Source organism: Bos taurus, chromosome 10, assembly GCF_002263795.3.
Source record: "Bos taurus isolate L1 Dominette 01449 registration number 42190680 breed Hereford chromosome 10, ARS-UCD2.0, whole genome shotgun sequence".
Lineage (NCBI taxonomy): Eukaryota > Metazoa > Chordata > Mammalia > Artiodactyla > Bovidae > Bos > Bos taurus.
The window spans coordinates 55,707,934-55,730,510 of NC_037337.1; the positions used below are offsets into that span (position 1 = coordinate 55,707,934).

The 22,577-nt window shown below is 37.4% G+C and overlaps 1 protein-coding gene across 1 annotated transcript in view; it reads right to left on the minus strand.

The window, feature by feature from the left end:
- UNC13C (unc-13 homolog C) overlaps window positions 1-22,577 on the minus strand; it is a 685,158-nt gene that overhangs the window by 72,396 nt on the left and 590,185 nt on the right. The window contains 3 exon segments of the mRNA NM_001206460.1: window positions 1,246-1,369; window positions 6,886-7,035; window positions 21,766-21,854. Of these exon segments, the coding sequence (NP_001193389.1) occupies window positions 1,246-1,369; window positions 6,886-7,035; window positions 21,766-21,854 (363 nt within the window).

Sequence of the window (22,577 nt, forward strand, 5' to 3'; positions counted from 1 at the left end):
CTACCAGAATACTCATTAGTAGCCTAGAATGTAAATAAAGTGTGTAAGTAAAGCAACCCAACTTGCAGGTTGCCCTGACAGCCTCCCCTATTGGCCAATTAAGTGAAAGCTAGCTGATGTTAAAGAAATACATTATGTATTATAGGAGAATAAGACGTAAGTGTGTATGTTTCTAAGTGTGATTTGGCTACCCATATGTGTAGGCTATGATTATACCACATACTCATGGCATGAAGTAAAACTCGAAGTCATTTATATTTAACACTCACTGTCTGGTGGTAAATCAACAAACATGAATCTTTGCACCTTGGAACAATTTGCAAGAAAATATTTTTTATATAATTTCACTGGCTAAATTTCACTGAATGTGCATGATTAATGGTGTCAATATATTCGTTTATAATTACTCATTATTTATATCAACTTGTCTTTCTCAGTCACCATAGCAAGTGCTTGTTAGGGTTATTTCTTTCTTTGCTTGGCTCAGGATATGTGAACTGAGCTGGCTGGTATATGCAGTTGATCACTGTCTGACTTTGCTGTCATTGATCTTTCTAGTTCCTTTTTATTTCACTGTGTCTGATACAATCATGTCCATCAAATCCACTAAAAGATATCACCTATATTTATGTCCAAGTGCAAAGGTGATTGATAAAAGCAAAAGGTTAAAAAAAGATTCCAGATAGCAGGGTTAGATTTATCATCTTAAACTGTAAAATTGCAGGAAGAAACACTGCAAGCATATTCTAGCATATATCTGTTCCTCTGGGGTGAAGTTTCATAATGAAATTAAATAAAAAATGATTTGTGTAGATGAGATAGCCCCATAAGTTAGGCTTTGATACATTTTTTTTTTAAGAGAGAAAGTTTGAAATATCAAGCAAGTGTGAAGTTTGACTACTATTTCCACTATTTAAAAATGATTTGTAGTGGGGGTGGTGGAGAGTTGGATTGAGAATTTGAGACTAGTAGATACAAACTACTATATATAGAATCGATAAACAACAAGGTCCTGTTGTATAAGACAGGGAAACTATATTCAACATCCAGCCATAACGGAAAATAAAACTGATTCATATAAGGAAATGTCATTGGAATGATCCTTGCTAAGCCATTGTATATCAAACCCTTTTCCCCCAAAATGAATTTAATTACTATTTCATCTGGATCAAAACCATTCATTGAAACAAAAACCAATTAGATGGGTTATTGGAAGTATAATCAAACATGAGTTTGAATACTTACTGTTTGATCTGTCAGAGGAGGGAGAACAATTTGTTTTTCTATTTTGTTAAGAACTAGCTTCCACAATTCTTTCAATACTCGCTTCAGGACTGTTCTCTCACAGATCTTTGCTGAGAGACTTAATCTGAAATAAAATACATAATTGCTTAGGAGTCTCTCATTGAGGTATCACCTTATTTTACTGATCACACATTCACATTTTTCAGGGCTGAGATTCAGATACCTGAATAGGCCTTTATAATTTTCAGATGCTAAATTTCATTTACTGAAAACAAAATACATAATGTAAAAAATCTGTTTCATCATATTTTGTATAAATCATTGTTTTGTAGAAAATGAATTCAGAGTATTTCTTTGGTTAAATTGCTTCCCAAATTGACATCAAGGCTCCCAAAGTACATGATTTTTTCCTGCATTTCAGGGTTACATGCCCCATGTTCATGGTACAGGCCAAATACCAAAGAAACATATTTTCATCACTAACTGGCATTGGATCTGCACAATGACATGGAAAACCTGCATACGATTCACTCAAAAGCAAAATTTACCGCTATTTTTTTTCCCAATTTTCTTGAGATATTGATACATAACATCGTGTAAGTTTAAGGAGCACAAGACAATCATTTGATAAATGTACATATTGTGAAATGATCACTACAGTAAGTTTAGCTAACATCTATCACCTCACAGAGTTATATTGTTTGGCTATAGTAAGAACTTTTAATATCTACCCTTAGCAATTTTCAAATACATGATATAGTATGCTGCTGCTGCTGCTAAGTCGATTCAGTCGTGTCAGACTCTGTGCGACCCCAGAGACGGCAGCCCACCAGGCTCCCCCGTGCCTGGGATTCTCCAGGCAAGAACACTGGAGTGGGTTGCCATTGCCTTCTCCAATGCATGAAAGTGAAAAGTAAAAGTGAAGTCGCTCAGTCGTGTCCGACTCCTAGCGACCCCACGGACTGCAGCCCACCAGGCTCCTCCGTCCATGGGATTTTCCAGGCAAGAGTACCGAGTGGATTGCCATTGCCTTCTCCATGATACAGTATAGTTTCCTATAAATACTATACTATATATATATATATATATATACATATATGCTATCTATTACATCCCCAGGACTTACCTTCCTGGAAGTTTGTATCCTTAGACTTTACTCATTCCCAACAAACACAAATTTGTTCTCTGAGTTCAGATTTTCTAGATTCCCAGTTCACCAACTGTGATAGGCTTAAACTATTTACCAATTCTTCTCATGGTGAGATAATGATGGTAACCTCATTGAGCATTTATATAACACTTTAGTTTAGAAACCTCTTCTGCAGATATTTCTGAGATTAGTATATCCATTTCAGAAATCAAACACCAGCTCAGAGAGGTTGGAGGGACTCATCTAAGGAAGTGAAGCTAGTGAGTGAGGGCTGAGATTCAGTAGGTTGTCCAATAGCCCATGCTACCCTTGGTAAACGCACTTATGCATGAAGGCCCAGCAGTATCTGAAGGCACAGTGCTGCACAAAGATTTATGGAAAGTATAAATTCCATAACTTGACACTGAACTCTGAGACTCTTTTAATAAAAGTTTATCAAACCTGTTGTACAGAGTGCCAAAATTTGGATCATATATTTCAGGGTAGCCTAATGAACTTTCTATAGTGCTACTAAGTACTCTGAATGGCTGGATGCAGAAATTACAAACTGGGATCTGACAGAGACAGAATTAACTTTTAAATATTTAAATATATAATTAATACTAACACTTAAGGAGTTAATATTTAAAGGCATATGATGTTTGAGAGTGAAAGAGGAGAGTGAAAAAGTTGGCTTGAAGTTCAACATTCAGAAAACTAAGATCATGGCATCTGGTCCCATCACTTCATGGGAAATAGATGGGGAAACAGTGTCAGACTTTATTTTTTTTGGCTCCAAAATCACTGCAGATGATGATTGCAGCCATGAAATTAAAAGACGCTTACTCCTTGGAAGGAAAGTTATGACCAACCTAGATAGCATATTCAAAAGCAGAGACATTACTTTGCCAACAAAAGTCTGTCTAGTCAAGGCTATGGTTTTTCCAGTGGTCATGTATGGATGCGAGAGTTGGACTATGAAGAAAGCTGAGCACCGAAGAATTGATGCTTTTGAACTGTGGTGTTGGAGAAGACTCTTGAGAGTCCCTTGGACTGCAAGGAGATCCAACCAGTCCATTCTAAAGGAGATCAGTCCTGGGTGTTCATTGGAAGGACTGATGCTAAAGCTGAAACTCCAATACTTTGGCCACCTCATGCGAAGAGTTGACTCATTGGAAAAGACCCTGATGCTGGGAGGGATTGGGGGTAGGAGAAGAAGGAGACGACAGAGGATGAGATGGCTGGATGGCACCACCAACTCGATGGACGTGAGTTTGAGTGAACTCTGGGAGACAGTGATGGACAGGGAGGCCTGGTGTGCTGCGATTCATGGGGGTGCAAAGAGTCAGACACAACTGAGTGAGTGAACTGAACTGAACTGAACTGATGTTTGAGAAGCAAAGGAAGAAATTTCCCAAACTCATTTTCACATAGAAGTATCTCTCCTAACACTGCTGTGTGTAGAACCTAGTATATAAAAATACATGAAAGTGACCTACCCTGGAAGAAGGGGAGAGCTGGGGGGCCCTGGAGGCATAGCTGTGGAACTCTGTAGCCCCACAAGTTTGGAACCCATTGTTCAAAGGTGGTAGTTCTAGCTTGCTAGTAGATGGATATTCACTATATGGACACAGGGTAGAAACCAGATGATATGTCATGAAAAAACAACAGAACCTATCCTCAGAGAAATTCTTCGGATGATTTGAGACGCAACAAATCTGACAATTTTGCAACAGCTGTGTCATTTCCATTTCCTAAAGGTCTGAGTTTAAAAACTGATCTTGTTTTTATGGTCAGCTCATGTACTTGGTATGCTATCTAACTCTGTTTAAACTGGACTTGAACCAATAGGAATAAAATTGTTGATATGTTTGCAGCTCTGCATGGGATTTATATTAGCTGGAAATGGTCTTTATAGCTTGTTTTATAGAGTAGTGAGGTCTTGGTGGGGAAAATGAAGCATAAAGAAATATATTGTTGTATAATATTTAGGGAGGCTACACAGAGAGAGCCTGTATATTTATAATATAACACAGCTTTTAAGGGGATCATCTCAAAACCACCTTGAAAACTTTTGGCCTTAATCATTCATTTTAAATAACAAAAAATAGAGGGGAAATGTAGCAATTGCTTCCTTAATTTAGTCAGAGTTAACCAACTTGGTAATGTAAGCTGAACACATACATTTTGGAACCTGAACTGTCTATTTTGACTGATCCCAAAACCAATTAACCAGACAATTTTCAAATGTTATATATACTTGCTGACAAGAGAGATATCTTGCCATATAGTTTACCATATTTTTATAAAAAGGTATCCAGCTGTTTCTCCCTCCCCCTGGAATTCCCATCTCCCATTTTCATGTACCCAAATCCTATGTGTTTAAAGAAGACCTAACACAAATGATATTTCTGCTGATCATCCGAATAGGAGACTACTGTATTATCCCTTATTGCATTTATCTGCTATACTTTTCTTTTTTTCTTTCTAAACTGTTAGTTCCTTGACAACAGAATTGATATCTGACCTTTTAAAAGGTCCCCTAATAAGTAGATTTATGGTTATACATTCCGTATTAGCCCCCAAATTTCCAAGCTCTCCATGCCTATCTCTTCCTCAAATTTTAAAATCTTACAGATTTTTAAAGTTCACTGATGTTTTTCTATTTTTATAGTCTCTTTCTACTAAGAATGTGAGGAAGTTACATATGATAAAGTATAACTAGATATAGAAGAGACTATTTTAAGACTGACTAAAACAATAATTGAAATATATTGAAAAGAAGGGCCAACCTAGTTTATGTATTAGCTCTGTTTTATGGATGCTGAAATGGAGTCAGAGTCCCTTAAGTAGTAGAATACTGGAGTGGGTTGCCATTTCCTTCTCCAGGGGATCTTCCCTACTGAGGGATCAAAGCTGCAACTCCTGTGTCTCCTGTATTGACAGGCAGATTCTTTACCACCACAGCTCCTAAGAAGCCCTAGTAGGTAACAGTACTAGGATAATTTAAAACTTTCTGTATGTTTCCCAACTCTTGGTTACAGCATATGCAAAAATAAAAAGTTCTGCGTGATAAATGATGTACCTCTAAACTGCTGACTGGAGATCTCTAAACAGAAGGCATTCTCATAGGAGTTTTAAGAGGCTCAGGATTGCTTTATCCTGCTCTCCACTCACCATCACAGTCACAGCTAAATGGTAGTTTCTGTGAATCAACTGTCTTATCCATAGAGAAGAGTCATGACAAAAATTTCAAGGGGTTGTTAGGAAATTAGGTGGTAAGAGTAAAAGTGTCTATTAAGAACCTAAAGATATGAAGAAGCCTTTTTCTCTTTCATCCTCTCCTCTCCCTCCTTTCTTCTACACCACCTGCCTACCTGTTTCTCGATAAGCTACCTAATTACCTATTCACCTCTCTTCTATATATTTCTTCATAGCAAACAGAAAATAAGAATTTTTCTAACAAATACTAAAATTAAAGTGATAAGAACATTAGCCTTACTTATGCAGTAAGGTTATAAGCAAAGGGAAATGAAATTAAAGAAGTTATTAATATATAGAGAAGGTTCTTACTAATTCTTTCTTTGCTGTTCTTATCTTCAACAAAAGGTAATGTATCCTTCTTATTTATCTTGGTGTCATTGGTATTAATTAATTTGTCACAACAATATTAAATGAGGTAATATATGTAAAATAGATATTATGCTGGTCCCTTGGTAGGCTTTCAAAATTATGTTCTCCTTTTCTACTTTCAGTTCTGGTTTCAAGTATCACCATTGAAGAAATCATACCCCTTGTTGTTTTGGATCAATGGTTTCCAATTTTGGACACATTTGAAAATATAGGTGCCTACTCCAAACTTACAGAATTAGAACTTCCAAGAGGAAGGGACCAAATAGGGAAACAAGCCAACTTTTTAGTTAAGAACACTATCATAGTTGGTCATGAAGGCCTCCTTTCCCACCCATTCCCACCACTACTGAATTGAAATCTCCGTGGAGTCAAATACTTTGACTCTCCATCATCGCTGTCCAGCGTCTAGATTATAGAGTTTGATGCAAATGGACACTAAGTAAATAGTTGCTGAAGGTGGGACAAGGCAGCAATCTACTTGTCTCTGGGCTGAATTGATTCTAGTCATATTTGTGCTATTATCTTCTTCAGCACGTTTCCAACATGAACTTGGATATTCTGGACTCACTTCTATCTCCATGTCCAAATGTTATCTGAGAAGCATGAAAATCCTAATCTCTGAGGTGCTTCAGAATAGCAGCCTCCTTAGTTACCAATACTTATTTCCTTTCCATTTTTCCTTTTCTGTACATAGTCATTCCTTCTATTTCCCATCTAGTAATGAATTAAGTGTTTTGATTTTTTTTAATGAATTGATCTATTTCTGTAGAAGCCCTTTAAAACTGTCCTACATAGAGGAAAAGTATTTTTCCCCCCTCAAGTGCATATCTGCTGAACTTAGGGCAGTGGATGAAGAGAAAATTGAGTAGAATACTTACGTTTTGTCCAAGAAGTCCATGAGAGGTCTTAATACAATCTCTGCATCCATTGCTGCACTGTTCTTATTAGATGTAGTATTTCCATTTGCTCTCATTTGATTTAGTTCGAAACTCATTTGTTTTATGCACCCTTCAATGATAAGCTGGAAACTGAAAATAAAGAATATAAATTATGGAATAAAGCAAATAATTATGGTTTCCTTTGCCTGTGTCTGTTAAATTCACCCCAGGGAGTTTGATTTGTTTCCAATGGCATGATTTCCTTTGCTCATTAGTTTTCAAACTTATTGTTCAGCTGCAAAGTTTTTTGTTGCAATGAAAACTTACTTGGAACCCTTATATGTAAAGAAGATAAGAAAGATGCTTTTTGGGGTGAATTAATTTGAGTAGGGGATCATTTTGGTCCCCATCTCTCCCAGTAACAGGTGGATTTCTCAAAGCATTGTTTTAAATGACATTTTCTTATTGATTTTTAACAGTTGGTTACTCCTCCTTCAGTTAGCCTCTGGGACTCAACCCTTCTTGGCTTTCCTCCAACCTCATTGGCTGCTCCTCTTCCATTGTCTGGCTTCTATCTCTAGCCTGGCTTAGCATATTAAAACACAGAAAGCCTGGGTAGTTTTAATTTCAGATAGTGAATTTTTTTTTTTTTTAGTGTAAGTATGCCCCATGTAATATTTGGGGCATATTTATACTAAAGATTGCCTACTTTTATATGGAGTTCAAATTTGATTTGACATATGCTATATGGTATCTGGCAACCCTATATTGGCAAGCCAACTTCTAGGCTCAGTCCAGTATTAACAAACACTAACTGTATGAGAGGAGACAAGTGGTAAAGGTAAGCACACTGGAAAGTGGGCTTGGATAAATCAAGGCATAGCTTAAATAAAAGCACTTAGTTTACACCTAGGATATTTCATAATCTATGAACGCTTTGAAGTAAAACTAGACAAAATCATCCTTAAATTTTACTACCACAAGCAAATTAATAATTTACTTAACATTTAAAGTATAGGATATAGAAAATTAAAACAACCTTTAGCTCTATAGAGAAAGTACTGTAAAGGAATGAGGAAAGAAGCATTAAAAGTAATAAAAAGCAACGTTTACCCCTTTTACCTTTTATATAATGATTTAACTAAACATTTAATGAAGAGAACTTAAGTTATATACCCTGAAACCAGAAAAGCTCCTTATGAACAGTTTGTAGGACAAATTCATCTTTGTAGCAAAATAAAAAACATATAAGTAGAGGTGACAAACCTAACAAGGCTGGTGATAGCTGGTTGTCCAAGAAAAAAATGTTAGTTCAACTTTAAAAATTACCAAAAAGTTATAACTTTTAATATATTTTTAAATGTTAATCTAAAAAGGTATAGCTTTTTAGAAACCTTATCAAAAGAGTAAACAAACACCTTAGTTAGCTTAAAAGCAGCCACTAAGTACAGGAAGCATAGAGAGTCTCAAACTCAAGGAGAAATATGCCAAGACACATACTAATCAAACTAACAAAAATTATATTCAAAGAAAAAATATTAAAAGCAGTAAATGAAAAGCAAAAAATAACATACACGCGAACCCCCATAAGGTTATCAACTGATTTTTCAGCAGAAACTCTGCAGGCCTTAGGGAGTGGCAGAATATATTTGAAGAAGATGAAAGGGAAAAACCTACAACCTAGATTACTCTACCCAGCAAGTATCTCATTCAGATTTGATGGAGAAATTAGAAGCTTTAAAGAGATGCAAGAGCTTAAAAGAACACAATACCACCAAAACAGCCTTACAACAAATGTTGAAGGAACTTCTCTAGGTGGGAAACATAAGAGAAGAAAAAGACCTACAAAAACAGACCCAAAACAATTAAGAAAATGGTAATAGGAACATATATATAGGGCGTCCTTGGTGGCTCAGACAGTAAAGAATCTGTCTGCAATACAGGAGACCTGAGTTCAATCCACGGGTTGGGAAGATCCCCTGGGAAGAGGGCACGGCAACCCGCTCCATTCTACTTGCCTGGAGAATCCCCATGGACAGAGGAGCCTGGCAGGCTGTAGTCCATGCGGTTGCAAAGAGTTGGACATGACTAAGCATGCATATGAATAATTACCTGATATAAATCGATAAAATGTTCTAATCAAAAGACTGGCTGGATGGGTTAAAAAAATAAGACCTATATATAAATGCTGTCTATAAGAGATCCACTTCAGACCTAGAGACACATAAAGACTGAAAGTGAGGGGTTGGAAAAAGATATTTCATACAAATGGAAATAAAAAGAAAGCAGAGTAGTAATACTTATATCAGACAAAATAGATCTTAAAATAAAGACTGTTATAAGGGACAAGGAAGGACACTACATAGTGGTCAAGGGATCAATCCAAGAAGAAGATATAACAATGATAAATATTTATGTACCTAACACAGGAGCACCTCAACACATTAAAGGAAATGCTAACAGCCATAAAAGGGGGACTCAACAGTAAACCACTAACAGTGGGGAAATTTAACACCCCACTTTACCAATGGACAGATCATCCAGACAGAAAATTAATAAGTAAACACAAGCCTTAAATGACACACTAGGTCAGACAGACTCCACTGAAATATATAGGACACTCCACCTGAAAGCAGCAGAATACACTTTATTCTCAAGTGTACATGGAACATTCTCCAGGATACATCACATCTTGAGTCACAAATCAAGTCTTGATAAATGTAAGAAATTTGAAGTCATAACAAGCATCTTTTCCAACCACAACACTATGAGATTAGACATCAATTACAAGAAAAAAAAACTCTAAAAAGTACAAACAGGTGGAGGCTAACTAATATGCTACTAAATAACCAAGAGATCACTGAGGAAGTCAAAAGATACATAGAAACAAATGATAATGAGAACATGGTGACTCAAAACCTATGGGATGCAGCAAATGCTTTTCTAAGAGGGAAGTTTATAGCAATATAATCCTACCTTAAGAAATGAGAAAAATCTCAAACAACTTAACCTTACACCTAAAGCAACTAGAGAAAGAACAAGCAGCAAAATGCTAAGTTAGCAGAAGGAAAAAATTAATAAAATTTAGAACAGAAGTAAAATAGAAATGAAAACAAAAGCAAAGATCAATAAAACTAAAAGCTGGTTCTTTGATAAACAAAACTGATAAAGCTTTAGCCAGACTCATCAAAAAAAAAGGAAGAGGCCTCAAATAGATAAAATTATTGAGCTGGCCAAGAAGTTTGTTCCAGTTTTTCCATTACATCTTACAGAAAAAACCCAAACAAATATTTTGGCCAACCCAATAGAAATGAAAAAGGAGAAATTACAAATTGATACTATAGAAATACAGAGGATAGTAAGACTATTACAAGCAATTGTATGCCAATAAAATGAAGAAATGGACAGATTTTTAGAAAGGCACAACCTTCCAAGGCTGAACCAGGAAGAAATAGAAAATGTGAACAGACCAATCACCAGTAATGAAATTGAAACTGATTAAAAATCTTCCAGCAAACGTAAGTTCAGGAACAGATAGCTTCACAGGTAAACTTTATCAAACATTTAGAGAAGAGCTAACAACCATCCTTCTCAAACTCTTCCAAAAAAAAAAAAAAAAACAACAACAACAACAAAACTTTTGAGGGAGGAATACTCCCAAGCTCATTCTATAAGGCCATCACCCTGATACCAAAACCAGACAAAGATATCACACATCCACATCCACAAAAATTACAGACTAGTATCACTGATGAACACAGAAGCAAAAATCCCCAACAAAGTACTAGCAAACAGAATCCAACAACATATAAACGTATCATACACCATGATCAAGTGGGATTTATCCCAGGGATGCAAGGATTCTGCAACATACACAAACCGATCAGTGTAATACACCACACTAACCAACAGAGGAATAAAAACTCTATGATCATCTCAATAGGTGCAGGAAAAGCTTTTGACAAAATTCAACACCCATTTACAATTAAAAAGCTTTTCAGAAAGTAGGCATAGAGGGAACTTACCTTAATTAATAAAGGCCATATTTGACAAACCCAGAGCTATTAATAACAATATGCCCAATGGTGAAAAACTGAAAGCATTTCCTCTAAGATCAGGCATAAGACAAGGATGTCCATTCTTGCCACTATTATTCAACATAATTTTGGAAGTCCTAGCCATGGCAATCAGAGAAGAAAAAGAATCCAAATTGAAAGAGAAGTAAAACTGTCACTGTTTGCACATGACATAATACTATACATAATGAATCCTAAAGAGGCCACCAGAAATCTACTGGTACTAATCAATGAATTTGATGAAGTTGTATGATGCAAAATTAAAACACAGAAATCTCGCATTCCTATACACTAGCAAAAAAGATCAGGGAGAGAAAATAAGGAAACAATCCAATTTACCATTAAAACAACAACAACAACAAAATACCTAGGAATAAACATACCTAAGGAGGCAAAAGATCTATACTCAGAAAACTATAAGATACTGATGAAAGAAAGAAAGATCACACAGACAGATGGAGAGATATACCATATTCTTAGATCAGAAGAATCAATATTGTGAAAACAACTATATTATCCAAAGCAATCTACAGATTGCTATCTATCAAGTTACCAATAGCATTTTTCACAGAATTAGAACAAAAAATTTTACAATTTGTATGGAAACACAAAAGACCCCAAATAGCCAAAAGCAATCGTGAGAAAGAAAAATGGAGTTGGAGGAATCAGGCTCCCTGACTTCAGACTATACTACAAAGCTACAGTAATCAAGACAGTATGGTACTACACACACACACACACACACACACACACACACACACAGAAATACAGATCAATGGAACAGGACAGAAAGCCCAGAGATAAACCCTCCCACCTATGGTCACCTAATCTATGACAAAGGAAGCAAGAATATAAAATGGAGAAAAGTCAGTCTCTTCAATAAGTGGTACTGGGAAAACTGGAGCGCTAAAGCTAAAAGAATGAAATTAGAACACTCCCTAACACCATACACAAAAATAACCTCAAGTTCATTAAATACCTAAATGTATTTAATTTAGGAAAACATAGGCAGAATACTCTTTGATATAAATCACAGCAAAATCTTTGTGACCCACTTCCTAGAGTAATGAAAATAAAAACAAAAATAAACAAATGGCTCCTAAGTAAACTTAAAAGCTTTTGCACAGCAAAGAAAACCATAAGCAAGACAAAAAGACACCCTCAGAATGGGAGAAAATATATGAAGCAACTGACAAGGGATTAATCTCCAAAATATACAAACAACTCTTGTAGCTCAATATAAATACAAGGAACACCATCAAAAAATGGGTAAAAGACCTCAACAGACATTTCTCCAAAGAAAGCATACAGATGGACCACAGGCATATGAAAAGATGCTCAGCATCACTAATTATCAGTTCAGTTCAGTCGCTCAGTCATGTCTGACTCTTTGCGACCCCATGAATCGCAGCACGCCAGGCCTCCCTGTCCATCACCAACTCCTGGAGTTCACTCAGACTCACGTCCATCGAGTCAATGATGCCATCCAGATGTCTCATCCTCTGTTGTCCCCTTCTCCTCCTACCCCCAATCCCTCCCAGCACCACAGTCTTTTCCAATGAGTCAACTCTTCACTAATTATCAGACAAGTGCAAATTGAAACTACCATCTCACACTGGTCAGAATGGCCATCAAAAAAATTTACAAACAATAAATGCTGGAGAGGGTATGGAGAAAAGGGAACCCTTCTAAACTATTGGTGGGAATGTAAACTGATACAACCATTATGGAGAACAGTATGGAGGTTCCTCAAAAAACTGAAAATAGAACACTATATGACCCAGCAATCCCACTCCTGGGCATATACCCAGAGAAAATCATAATTTCAAAAGACATATGCACCCCAATGTTCACTGCAGCACTACAATAGCCAGGACATGAAAGAAAAGCTAAGTTTCCATCAACAGAAGAATGGATGATGAAGATGTGGCATATATATATATATATATGTAACAGCCATAAAAAGGAATGGAATTGTGTCATTTGTAGAGACGCGGATGGAGCTAGAGACTGCCATACAGAGCAAAGTCAGAAGGAGAAAAGGAAAATGTTATAGTAATGCATATATGTGGGATCTAGAAAAAGGGTACTGATGAACCTATTTGCAAAGCAGAAATAGAGACACAGACCTAGACAACAAACATACAGAAAACCAAAGGTGGCTTGGAGGGGCTGGGCTGAATTGGGAGATCGAAATTGACATACACACACTACCATGTATAAAACAGATAACTAATGAGAACCTACTGTATAGTATAGGGGACTCTACTCCATGCTCTGTGGTAACCTCAATGGGAAGGAAATACAAAAAGGAAGGGATATATGTATACTTACAGCTGATTCACTTTGCTGTTTGGCATAAATTAATACAACATTGTAAAGCAACTATAATAAAATTTTTTAATAAAAGCATTCAAGCTCAACAATTACATTATCTTAATATCAACAAAAGCAAAATCAACCCCAAGGTGTTACACTGGACTAATTTATTAACCAATAGAAGCAATAATGTTAATATGAGTTACAAGAAATATTTCTCCTTGCATAATGTATATAAGTAACTAATATTGTACTGATAGTTAAAAGCAAATAAGAGGTGGCAAGAATACACAGAAGAACTATACAAAAAAGGTCTGAATCATCTGGATAACCATAATGATATGATCATTCATCTAGAGCCAGACATCCTGGAGAATGAAGTCAAGTGGGCCTAGGAAGCATTACTACAAACAAAGCTAGTAGAGGTGATGGTATTCCAACTGAGCTATTTCAAATCCTAAAAGATGATGCTGTTAAAGTGTTGCACTCAATATGCCAACAGATTTGGAAACTCAGCAATGGCTACAGGACTGGAAAAGGTCAGTTTTCATTCCAATCCCAAAGAAAGACAATGCCAAAGAGCGTTCAACTACTGTACAATTGCAGTCATTTTACATACTAGCAAGGTTATGCTCAAAATCATTCAACCTAGGCTTCAACAGTACATGAACCAAGAACTTCTAGATGTATAAGCTGGATTTAGAAAAGGCAAAGGAACAAGAGATCAGATTGGCAATATCTGTTGGATCACAGAAAAAGGAAGGGAATTCCAGAAAAACATCTGCTTCATTGACAGTACTAAAACCTTTGACTGTGTGGATCACAACAAACTGGAAAATTCATAAGGAGATGAGAATACCACACTACCTTACCTGCCTCCTGAGAAACCGGTATACAGGTCAAGAAGCAACAATTAGAACCAGACATGAACAATGGACTGTTTCAAAACTGGGAAAGGAGTATATTAAGGCTGTATATTGTCACCCTGATTATTTAAAAAAGATGCAGAGTATATCATGCAAAATGCTGGTCTGGGTGAAGCACATCTGGAATCAAGTTTGCTGGGAGAAATATCAATCACTTCAGATACGCAGATGAAACCACTCTAGTGGCAGAAAGCGAAGAGGAACTAAAGAGCCTCTTGATGAAGGTGAAAGAGGAGAGTGAAAAATCTGGCTTAAAACTCAACATTCAACAACTGAAGATCATGGCATCCAGTCCTATCACTTCATGGCAAATAGATGGGTAAAAATGGAAACAGTGACAGGCTATTTTCTTGGGCTCCAAAATATCTGTGGATGGTGACTGAAAAACCTGGACAGTGCATTAAAAAGCAGAGACATCACTTTGCCAACAAAGGTCTGTAGAGTCAAAGCTATGGTTTTTCTAGTAATCATTTACGGATATAAGAATTAGACCATAAAAAAAGGCTGAGTGCTAAAAAATTGATGCTTTTGAGCTGTGGTTTTGGAGAAGACTCTTGAGAGTCCCTTGGATTTCAAGGAGATCCAACCATATCATCCTAAAGGAAATCAGTCCTGAATATTCACTGGAATGATGCTGAAGCTGAAACTCCAATACTCTGGCCACCTGATGCAAAGAACTGACTCATTGGGAAAGATACTGATGCTGGGAAAGACTGAAAGCAGGAGGAGAAGGGGGTGACAGAGGATGAGATGATTGGTTGGCATCACTGATTCATTGGTAATGAGTTTGAGCAAACTCCCGGAGATAGTGAAAAACAAGCAAGCCTGGGCGCTGCAGTCCACGGGGTGGCAAAGAGTTGGACATGACTGAGTGACTAAACAACAAGAGCAGCAAATAAATGCAATTAAACATTAAGTTACTTATTAAATACACTTTAACCCAACACAGGCAGGCACTCAAGAAAGATTAAAAAAAGATTTAACTAAGTCTGTGAGGTGTAATCTGTAGTACTATTGTTTTCATTCTTTATATCCTCCTACACCAACTTTGGTGGTTTCTAACTAAACAGCAGAAAATAGTAGAGATTTAAATAGTGGAGACTCTGAGCATATTCAGTAGTCCTCTGTGTTGTCTGTTACTCTCAACTTCAACAATAAGTGTAATTATAATACACACACTAGCAGGCAAGAAAAAAGCCAGTTAGGATACTGAGGGTAAATTAATCACATCTTGGGAATGGTGAGAAGGAGTTACCAGGTAATAATAATAAGGTAATAACCTGTACTGTATACAGGTCAAGAAGCAACAGTTAGAAGCAGAAATGGAACAATGGACTGGTTCAAAATTGGTAAAGGAGTATGTCAAGACTGTATATTGTCATCCTGTTTATTTAACTTAGATGCAGACTACATCATGCAAAATTCTGGGCTGAAAGAGTCACAAGCTGGAATCAAGATTGTCAAGAGAAATATCAACAACCTCAGATATGCAGATGATACCACTCTAATGGCAGAAAGTAAAGAGGAACTAAAGAGCCTTGCCGGGGTCCAGCCCTGGTGGATCCAGGGAATTCGAAGCGGGGACGGCGTTGGCGAGGATCAGGAAACAACTGCTTAATTAAACTTTAATTAAGGATATAAAGAGTAATAGAATAAGGATAGCTCAGTAGGAAAATTCAGTGAAGAAAGAGGCTGAATAATTCAGCCAGAAGGTAGGAGAAAGAATGACATGGTGAGACCAAGTTTCGGTGAACAAGGCCCGCACTTTATTTTCCAAAGTAGTTTTTATACCTTAAGTTATGCATAGAGGATAATGGGGGAAGGGGTAGAGTCATGCAGCAAGCCAGGCTTTCTTCCTGCAAACTTATCATATGCAAAAGTTTAGGTGATTTGCATCATCTTCTGGCCCGGAGGCCTTTTTCTCTAAAGGTGATTATTCTAAAGTCAGGCGCTAGCCTCCAAAAAGCATTAGATAAAGTTGCATTCCTACAGAGCAAAGGTGTGGTGGGCTATAACAAGAAAAAGAATTAACTCAAGGGTCCCAGGTTACAAACATTAAAGCTACTACTTACACCAGTTATATTAATCAATACACTGCCAGGGACACAGCAGGTAAGGGATACGGAAACTTAGCAGCAAACATTGGCCCAACAAGTGAAAATCCCTTCACCAATACAATTTCTAATCAATCTTTTAACTGCTCAAAGGAATCTGTATTTAGACAGTTTAGAACATCTCATGCCTCTCACAGTTGGGAGGCTCTGAACAATCACGTGTGGCCGGAAAAACCTATTCAGGCAGGCTAGAGGATTTCCAAAAGAGTTTGTAGGTTGAAACACTGTCACACCCAGGAATTATTAACTGGAGCTGTAAGCTAACTCTTTTTTCAGAGAGAGGTAGTGGGGGACAGCCCCCCGTAAAGTCAGAGGTGTAGGTGAAAGCACAAAGCAGAAAGTAGGCAGACTCTGGTTTTGGGGGTAGATGGGGGACTCCTGAGGCTCGATCCCGCCTTTGCGTATGCCGAGCCTCCTTCCTCATGACCTTTGTCATGGGCGGAGTTCCTTACGCTGGCTCCCGGCAGTGATAGAATTCCAGTTGAGCTATTCCAGATCCTGAAAGATGATGCTGTGGAAAGTGCTGCACTCAATATGCAATATGCAATATGCCGGCTCCCGGCAGAGCCTCTTGATAAGGGTGAAAGAGATGAGTGCAAAAGCTGGCTTAAAAACCAACATTCAAGAAATGAATATCATGGCATCTGGTCCCATCATTTCATGGCAAACAGATGGGGAAAAAGTGGAAACAGTGATAGATTTTTTCTTAGCTCCAAAATCACTGTGGACAGTGACTGCAGCCATGAAATTAAAATGAACTTTCTCCTTGGGAGAAAAGCAATGACAGACCTAGATAGCATATAAAAAAGCAGAGACATTTCTTTGCCAACAAAAGTCCACATGGTCAAAGCTATGGTTTTCCAGTAATTGTGCATGATGAAAAAGTAGCCTGAACACCAAAGAATTAATGCTTTCAGATTGTGGTGCTGGAGAAGACTCTTGAGAGTCCCTTGGACTTTAAGGAGATCCAAGCAGTCGATCCTAAAGGAAATCAACCCTGAATATTCATTGGAAGGACTGATGCTGAAGCTTCAATACTTTGGCCACCTGATGCAAAAAGCCGACTCATTGGAAAAGACCCTGATGATGGGAAAGATTGAAGGAAATAGAGAAAGGGGTGGCAGAGGATAAGATGGTTAGATTGCATCACTGATTCAATGGACATGAACCTGGGCAAACTCTGGGAGATAGTGGAGGACAGAGGAGCCTGGTGTGTTGTAGGCCATGGGATTGCAAAGAGTCAAACATGACTTAGCAACTGAACAGCAACAAGAAGTAGCAGTAGGTACTTGAAGCAATATATAGGAAAGGTAAATCATGCCGGAAAACATTTGACCTGGTTGATTTACCACTAGGTCATCAGTGATTCAGCTGAGTGTATTATTAAGCACCTTTGAAATAGCTACTTTCTTAGAACTGATTCTTAAAACAGTGAATTGAGGTGGAGGCTTGACTGAGCAGAAGGTATGACACTCATGATCCAAAAATGTACAAACAGGCTCCTACAACAGACCCATATGGTAAACACCCACCAGAAGACAGCTCTGTGTGTGGGATCAGACATATGGAGGAAGGATTACCAGAGAATAAGAGAGAATGCTCTTCTGCTGCTGCTAATTCACTTTAGTTGTGTCCAACTCTGTGTGACCCCATAGACGGCAGCCCACCAGGCTCTCCTGTCCCTGGGATTCTCCAGACAAGAACACTGGAGTGGGTTGCCATTTCCTTCTCCAATGCATGAAAGTGAAAAGTGAAAGTGAAGTCGCTCAGTCATGTCTGACCCTCAGGGACCCCATGGACTGCAGCCTACCAGGCTCCTCCGTCCATGGAATTTTCCAGGCAAGAGTACTGTAGTGGGGTGCCATTGCCTTCTCCAAATGCTCTTCTACCCTACCATTAATCCAGGCTGAATCAACACTGGCATCTTACTGAAAATCTTCTGTCTCTATCAACTTTTGGTAAAGTCACCTAAAGAGTCTTTTTTTTCTATTTTCTGCTTGAAAAGTTTTTATTAATCAGTAGCGCTTCAGGTGGCTCAGCAGTAAAGAATGCACCTGTGATGCAGAAGACACTGGTTCGAACCCTGGGTTGAGAAGGTCTCCTGGAGAAGAGCATGGCAACCCACTCCAATATTCTTGCCTGGAGAATCCCATAGACAGAAGAGCCTGGCATGCTATAGTCCAAAGAGTTGGACACAACTCAAGCAACTGCACGCACACACACACACACACACACACACAGTACCAGAAAATAATGACAGACTCTATCGATCCCAGGGTCAGGAAGATTCCCTGGAGAAGGAAATGGCAACCCACTCCAGTATTCTTGCCTGGAGAATCCCATGGACAGAGGAGCCTGGTGGGCTACAGTCCATGGGGTCGAAAAGAGTCGGACATGACTGAGTGATTTCATTCATTCATTCATTCATGAGCACTTGAGAAGACACAGAAGACACACAGAACTTCTATGAAATGTTCATGATTTTTAAAATTTATTTAATCCAGCTGGCCACTGGTACCAGAGATTAAAAGAAGTGTAATAAACCAAAGAACTAAACTGCAAAATATGTGCATAAGCATAAACCTGAGTGGCAAAGGTTTAGAAAACATTAAGACATCATTAAGATATCACTGAGGTTTTATCTCACTTAGTCTCAGTTCCCAGGTGGGTTTCCTATGCATGTATTATAACCCAGAGACCCAGGCTTCAGATGTTTGGTTTGGCTTTGGCCTGGCTTTCCTGAAAAAATCATCCTGCCAGCTACATAGAGTAGAGTAATTTAATTGTGGGTTTTAATAACAGCAGATGAAATAGATTTGGGGCAATTAATTATGCACTTAATTTTAAAACTCACAACCACTAATTTACACTAAAAGAAAGGTGGACTCATACTGAAATTATCCAGTTTGACTCTACTGCATGATCAAACTGATCCTTATGGACTTCTCACCTACCCTGAGTGTGAGATACAGACTTGGTTGGTAGTGTGGAAAATAAATCCATGGCAACAGAATAAGATAATTATTCTTTTTATAAGGGAGGCCTAAAAGCTCAATACATCAAGACTGCATCTGGCTCAGCATCTAAACTGTGAAGGGGCTTTCCACGAAGATGATGAACACACCTCTGATACTGAAGAGGAGTCCAAGCATAGGACTTTCCTTTGCTTCGTTCCTACATTTGAGAAAAAGTATGATACTTTGTGTCTTTTTCTTTTTAGTCTTTCTGATTTAAGAGTGGCAAAACTAATCAGCAGATGTCTGTTAAGTATGTGTTTTTCCAAAATACACAAATAAGTCATGACTAGACTCCAACCGAGCGACTTCACTCTCATGCATTGGAGAAGGAAATGGCAACCCACTCCAGTGTTCTTGCCTGGAGAATCTCAGAGACGGCGGAGCCTGGTGGGCTGCCATCTATGGGATCACACAGAGTTGGACATGACTGAAGTGACTTAGCAACAGCAGCAGACTCCAAAGAGACAGCTAGCCCTCTTTTTAAGAATAAATTTCAATCTTATTTGAGAACTGAAGTCATAGGTTAAAATAATAAGTCAGTATTTATTGAACTAATACTTAAAGCAAATTCTGTATGAAATTAATGAACTTCTTAAAAGATGTGTTTGATTTACCATTATATCCAAGAAAACAAACAAACCAGCCAAAGAATAAACCTACTTAAGAAGGCAAAAGACCCATACTTCAAAAACTATAAGATACTGATGAAATAAAATTGAAAATCATACAAATAGATGGAAAGATATACTCTATTCTTAGATTGGAAGAATCAGCATTGTTCAAATGACTATACTACCTAAGGCAATCTAAAGATTCAATGCAATCCCTATCAAATTAACAATGGCATTTTTCACACTACTGAAACGAAGAAAAATTAAAATTTGTATGGGAACACAAAAGACCTCAAATAGCCAAAGTATCTTGAGAAAGAAGAACAGAGCTGGAGGAACCATGCTCCCTGACTTTTGACTATGCTACAGACTATATTAAAATACTACAGTAATCAAAACAGTATGGTACTGGCATGAAAACAGACACAGAGGTCAGTGGAATAGGACAGAAAGCCCAGTGATAAACTCATGCACTTATGGTCAATTAATCTCTGACAAATGAGGCAAGAATATACAATTGAAAAAAGATAGTCTCTTCAATAGATCATGCTGGGAAAACTGGACAGCTACATGCAAAAGAATGAAATTAGAACATTCTCTAACACCATATACAAAAATAAACTCAAAATGGATTAAAGACCCCAAAACAGGGTACTATACATAAATCTCCTAGAGGAAAGGAAGGGAAGAACACTATCACAGTGGTATTTTTTGGATCTGTCTCCTGAAGTAAAGGAAATAAAAGCAAAAATAAACAAATGAGACCTAATTAAACTTAAAAGCTTCTGCCCAGCAAAAGAAACCATGAACAAAATGAAAACACAACTTACTGATTTGGAGAAAATATTGCAAATGATATTATTGGTAAGTGATTAATTTCCTATTTTAACATTTGCTGATGAGATGATGGCTTTTTCCTATAAGACCAAAATGAAGTTTATCTAGAATGAACTTCTCATTCTTTAGAACCACACTATTAATAAGCAAAGTTAATTAATGGGAAGAAAAAGACATAACATAGATGTGTTAGTAGTTTCCCATGAGCTAATTGCATTAACATTTCTAAAGCCTAAAACATAGCAGGCTGTCTTAATTCAGTTATGGGGTTAATAGTTCAGTTCTTTGGAACCACACTGATATGTATGGCATGAATACAACTCATCCCTGTCATGCATGTAAAGATTTTCTCCCTGCCTTTCTTCCTTCCTCTATTCCTTCAACAGCCAATTGCTAAGGTCTACAAACCAGAATTTCAAAGAGGAATGAAATGTCATTTCTGCCCTTAAGAAACATACAGTAATGAGAGGAAAACAGGCAAGTGAACCAGAATTTAGAGTGTAGTGTTGTCAGTGCTCCTCAACTGCAGGATACTCAGAGTTCTGGGGAGCAAACAGCAAGACATCACTATAAAATTGCAGGGTCATGGAAGATTTTCCAGAGGTTCGGTTCAGTTCAGTTCAGTCGCTCAGTTGTTTCCGACTCTTTGTGACCCCATGAATTGCAGGGGTGCCAGGGGTGCCAGGCCTCCCTGTCCATCACCAAGTCCCGGAGTTCACTCAAACTCATGTGCATCGAGTTGGTGATGCCATCCAGGCATCTCATCCTCTGTTGTCCCTTTCTCCTCCTGCCCCCAATCCCTCCCAGCATCATAGTCTTTTCCAATGAGTCAACTCTTTGCATGAGGAGGCCAAAGTACCAGAGGTGGTGATGCTTAAATTGAGTCTTCAAGTTAAATAGATTTAGACAGTCAGAGGAGAGAGACAGCACTAAAGACATGATTATAATACATTTGCATAGTAATTACTTAGTCCACTTACCTTTCACCATAAGTGACACTGAGCTCATCCAGAACCCCACTGAGTTTAACCTGAAGTTCTTTTAGAACAGTACTAGCTTCAGGGTCTAACTGCAAAGAGATCATAAACAATATTACTTTGGAGTTCTGAGAAAGCATAGCTTTTATTTCTTAGAAGCATGAAGCATTTTGCTTATTATAAGGTAAATTTCAAACAAACATGGCATACATATCCTTTTTTCTTTCTTTAATCTTTGAAATAAAATGCAAAATTTAGAAAATTCTAATAAAATTAAAAGTTTTTACTATGAAAAAAATTGATTAAAATGCATAGCATGCATACAAAAAAGAGCTATAGAGCAAAGCCTTTGTTGGTTATAGCAGTGGGATGCAAGGCATGACAAAATATATTACAGAACATGGTAATTTCATGACTTAGAAAATTGGTCATATGTTAGTTGAAAATGTGTGTTGCTTGAAAACATTTTCATCTGTAATATCCCTGTAAATAAATAGAACCATTGAAATTTTTTTAAATTGCTAAAAATTAATTTTTGCACATTATGTTGTATCTTAGTGAAGGAGTTTTCATATTTTTTCAAGTATAGAATTAAAAGTAATAGATGAACAATTATCCTCTTGCTCCAGTGTGTTTCTCTATAGGTGATAGGCCTAACTTTTCTTCCTAGATGCCAATTTTTAACTCAGAGTTCAAGATTTAAGTTTCTCATTTTATTTTATATATATTTTTTAAGTTTTTATTTTGTGTGGGGGGAGGGTAAAATTATTAAATCAAGATGACATATTATGTTTATTCTTACAATGTAAAAGCCA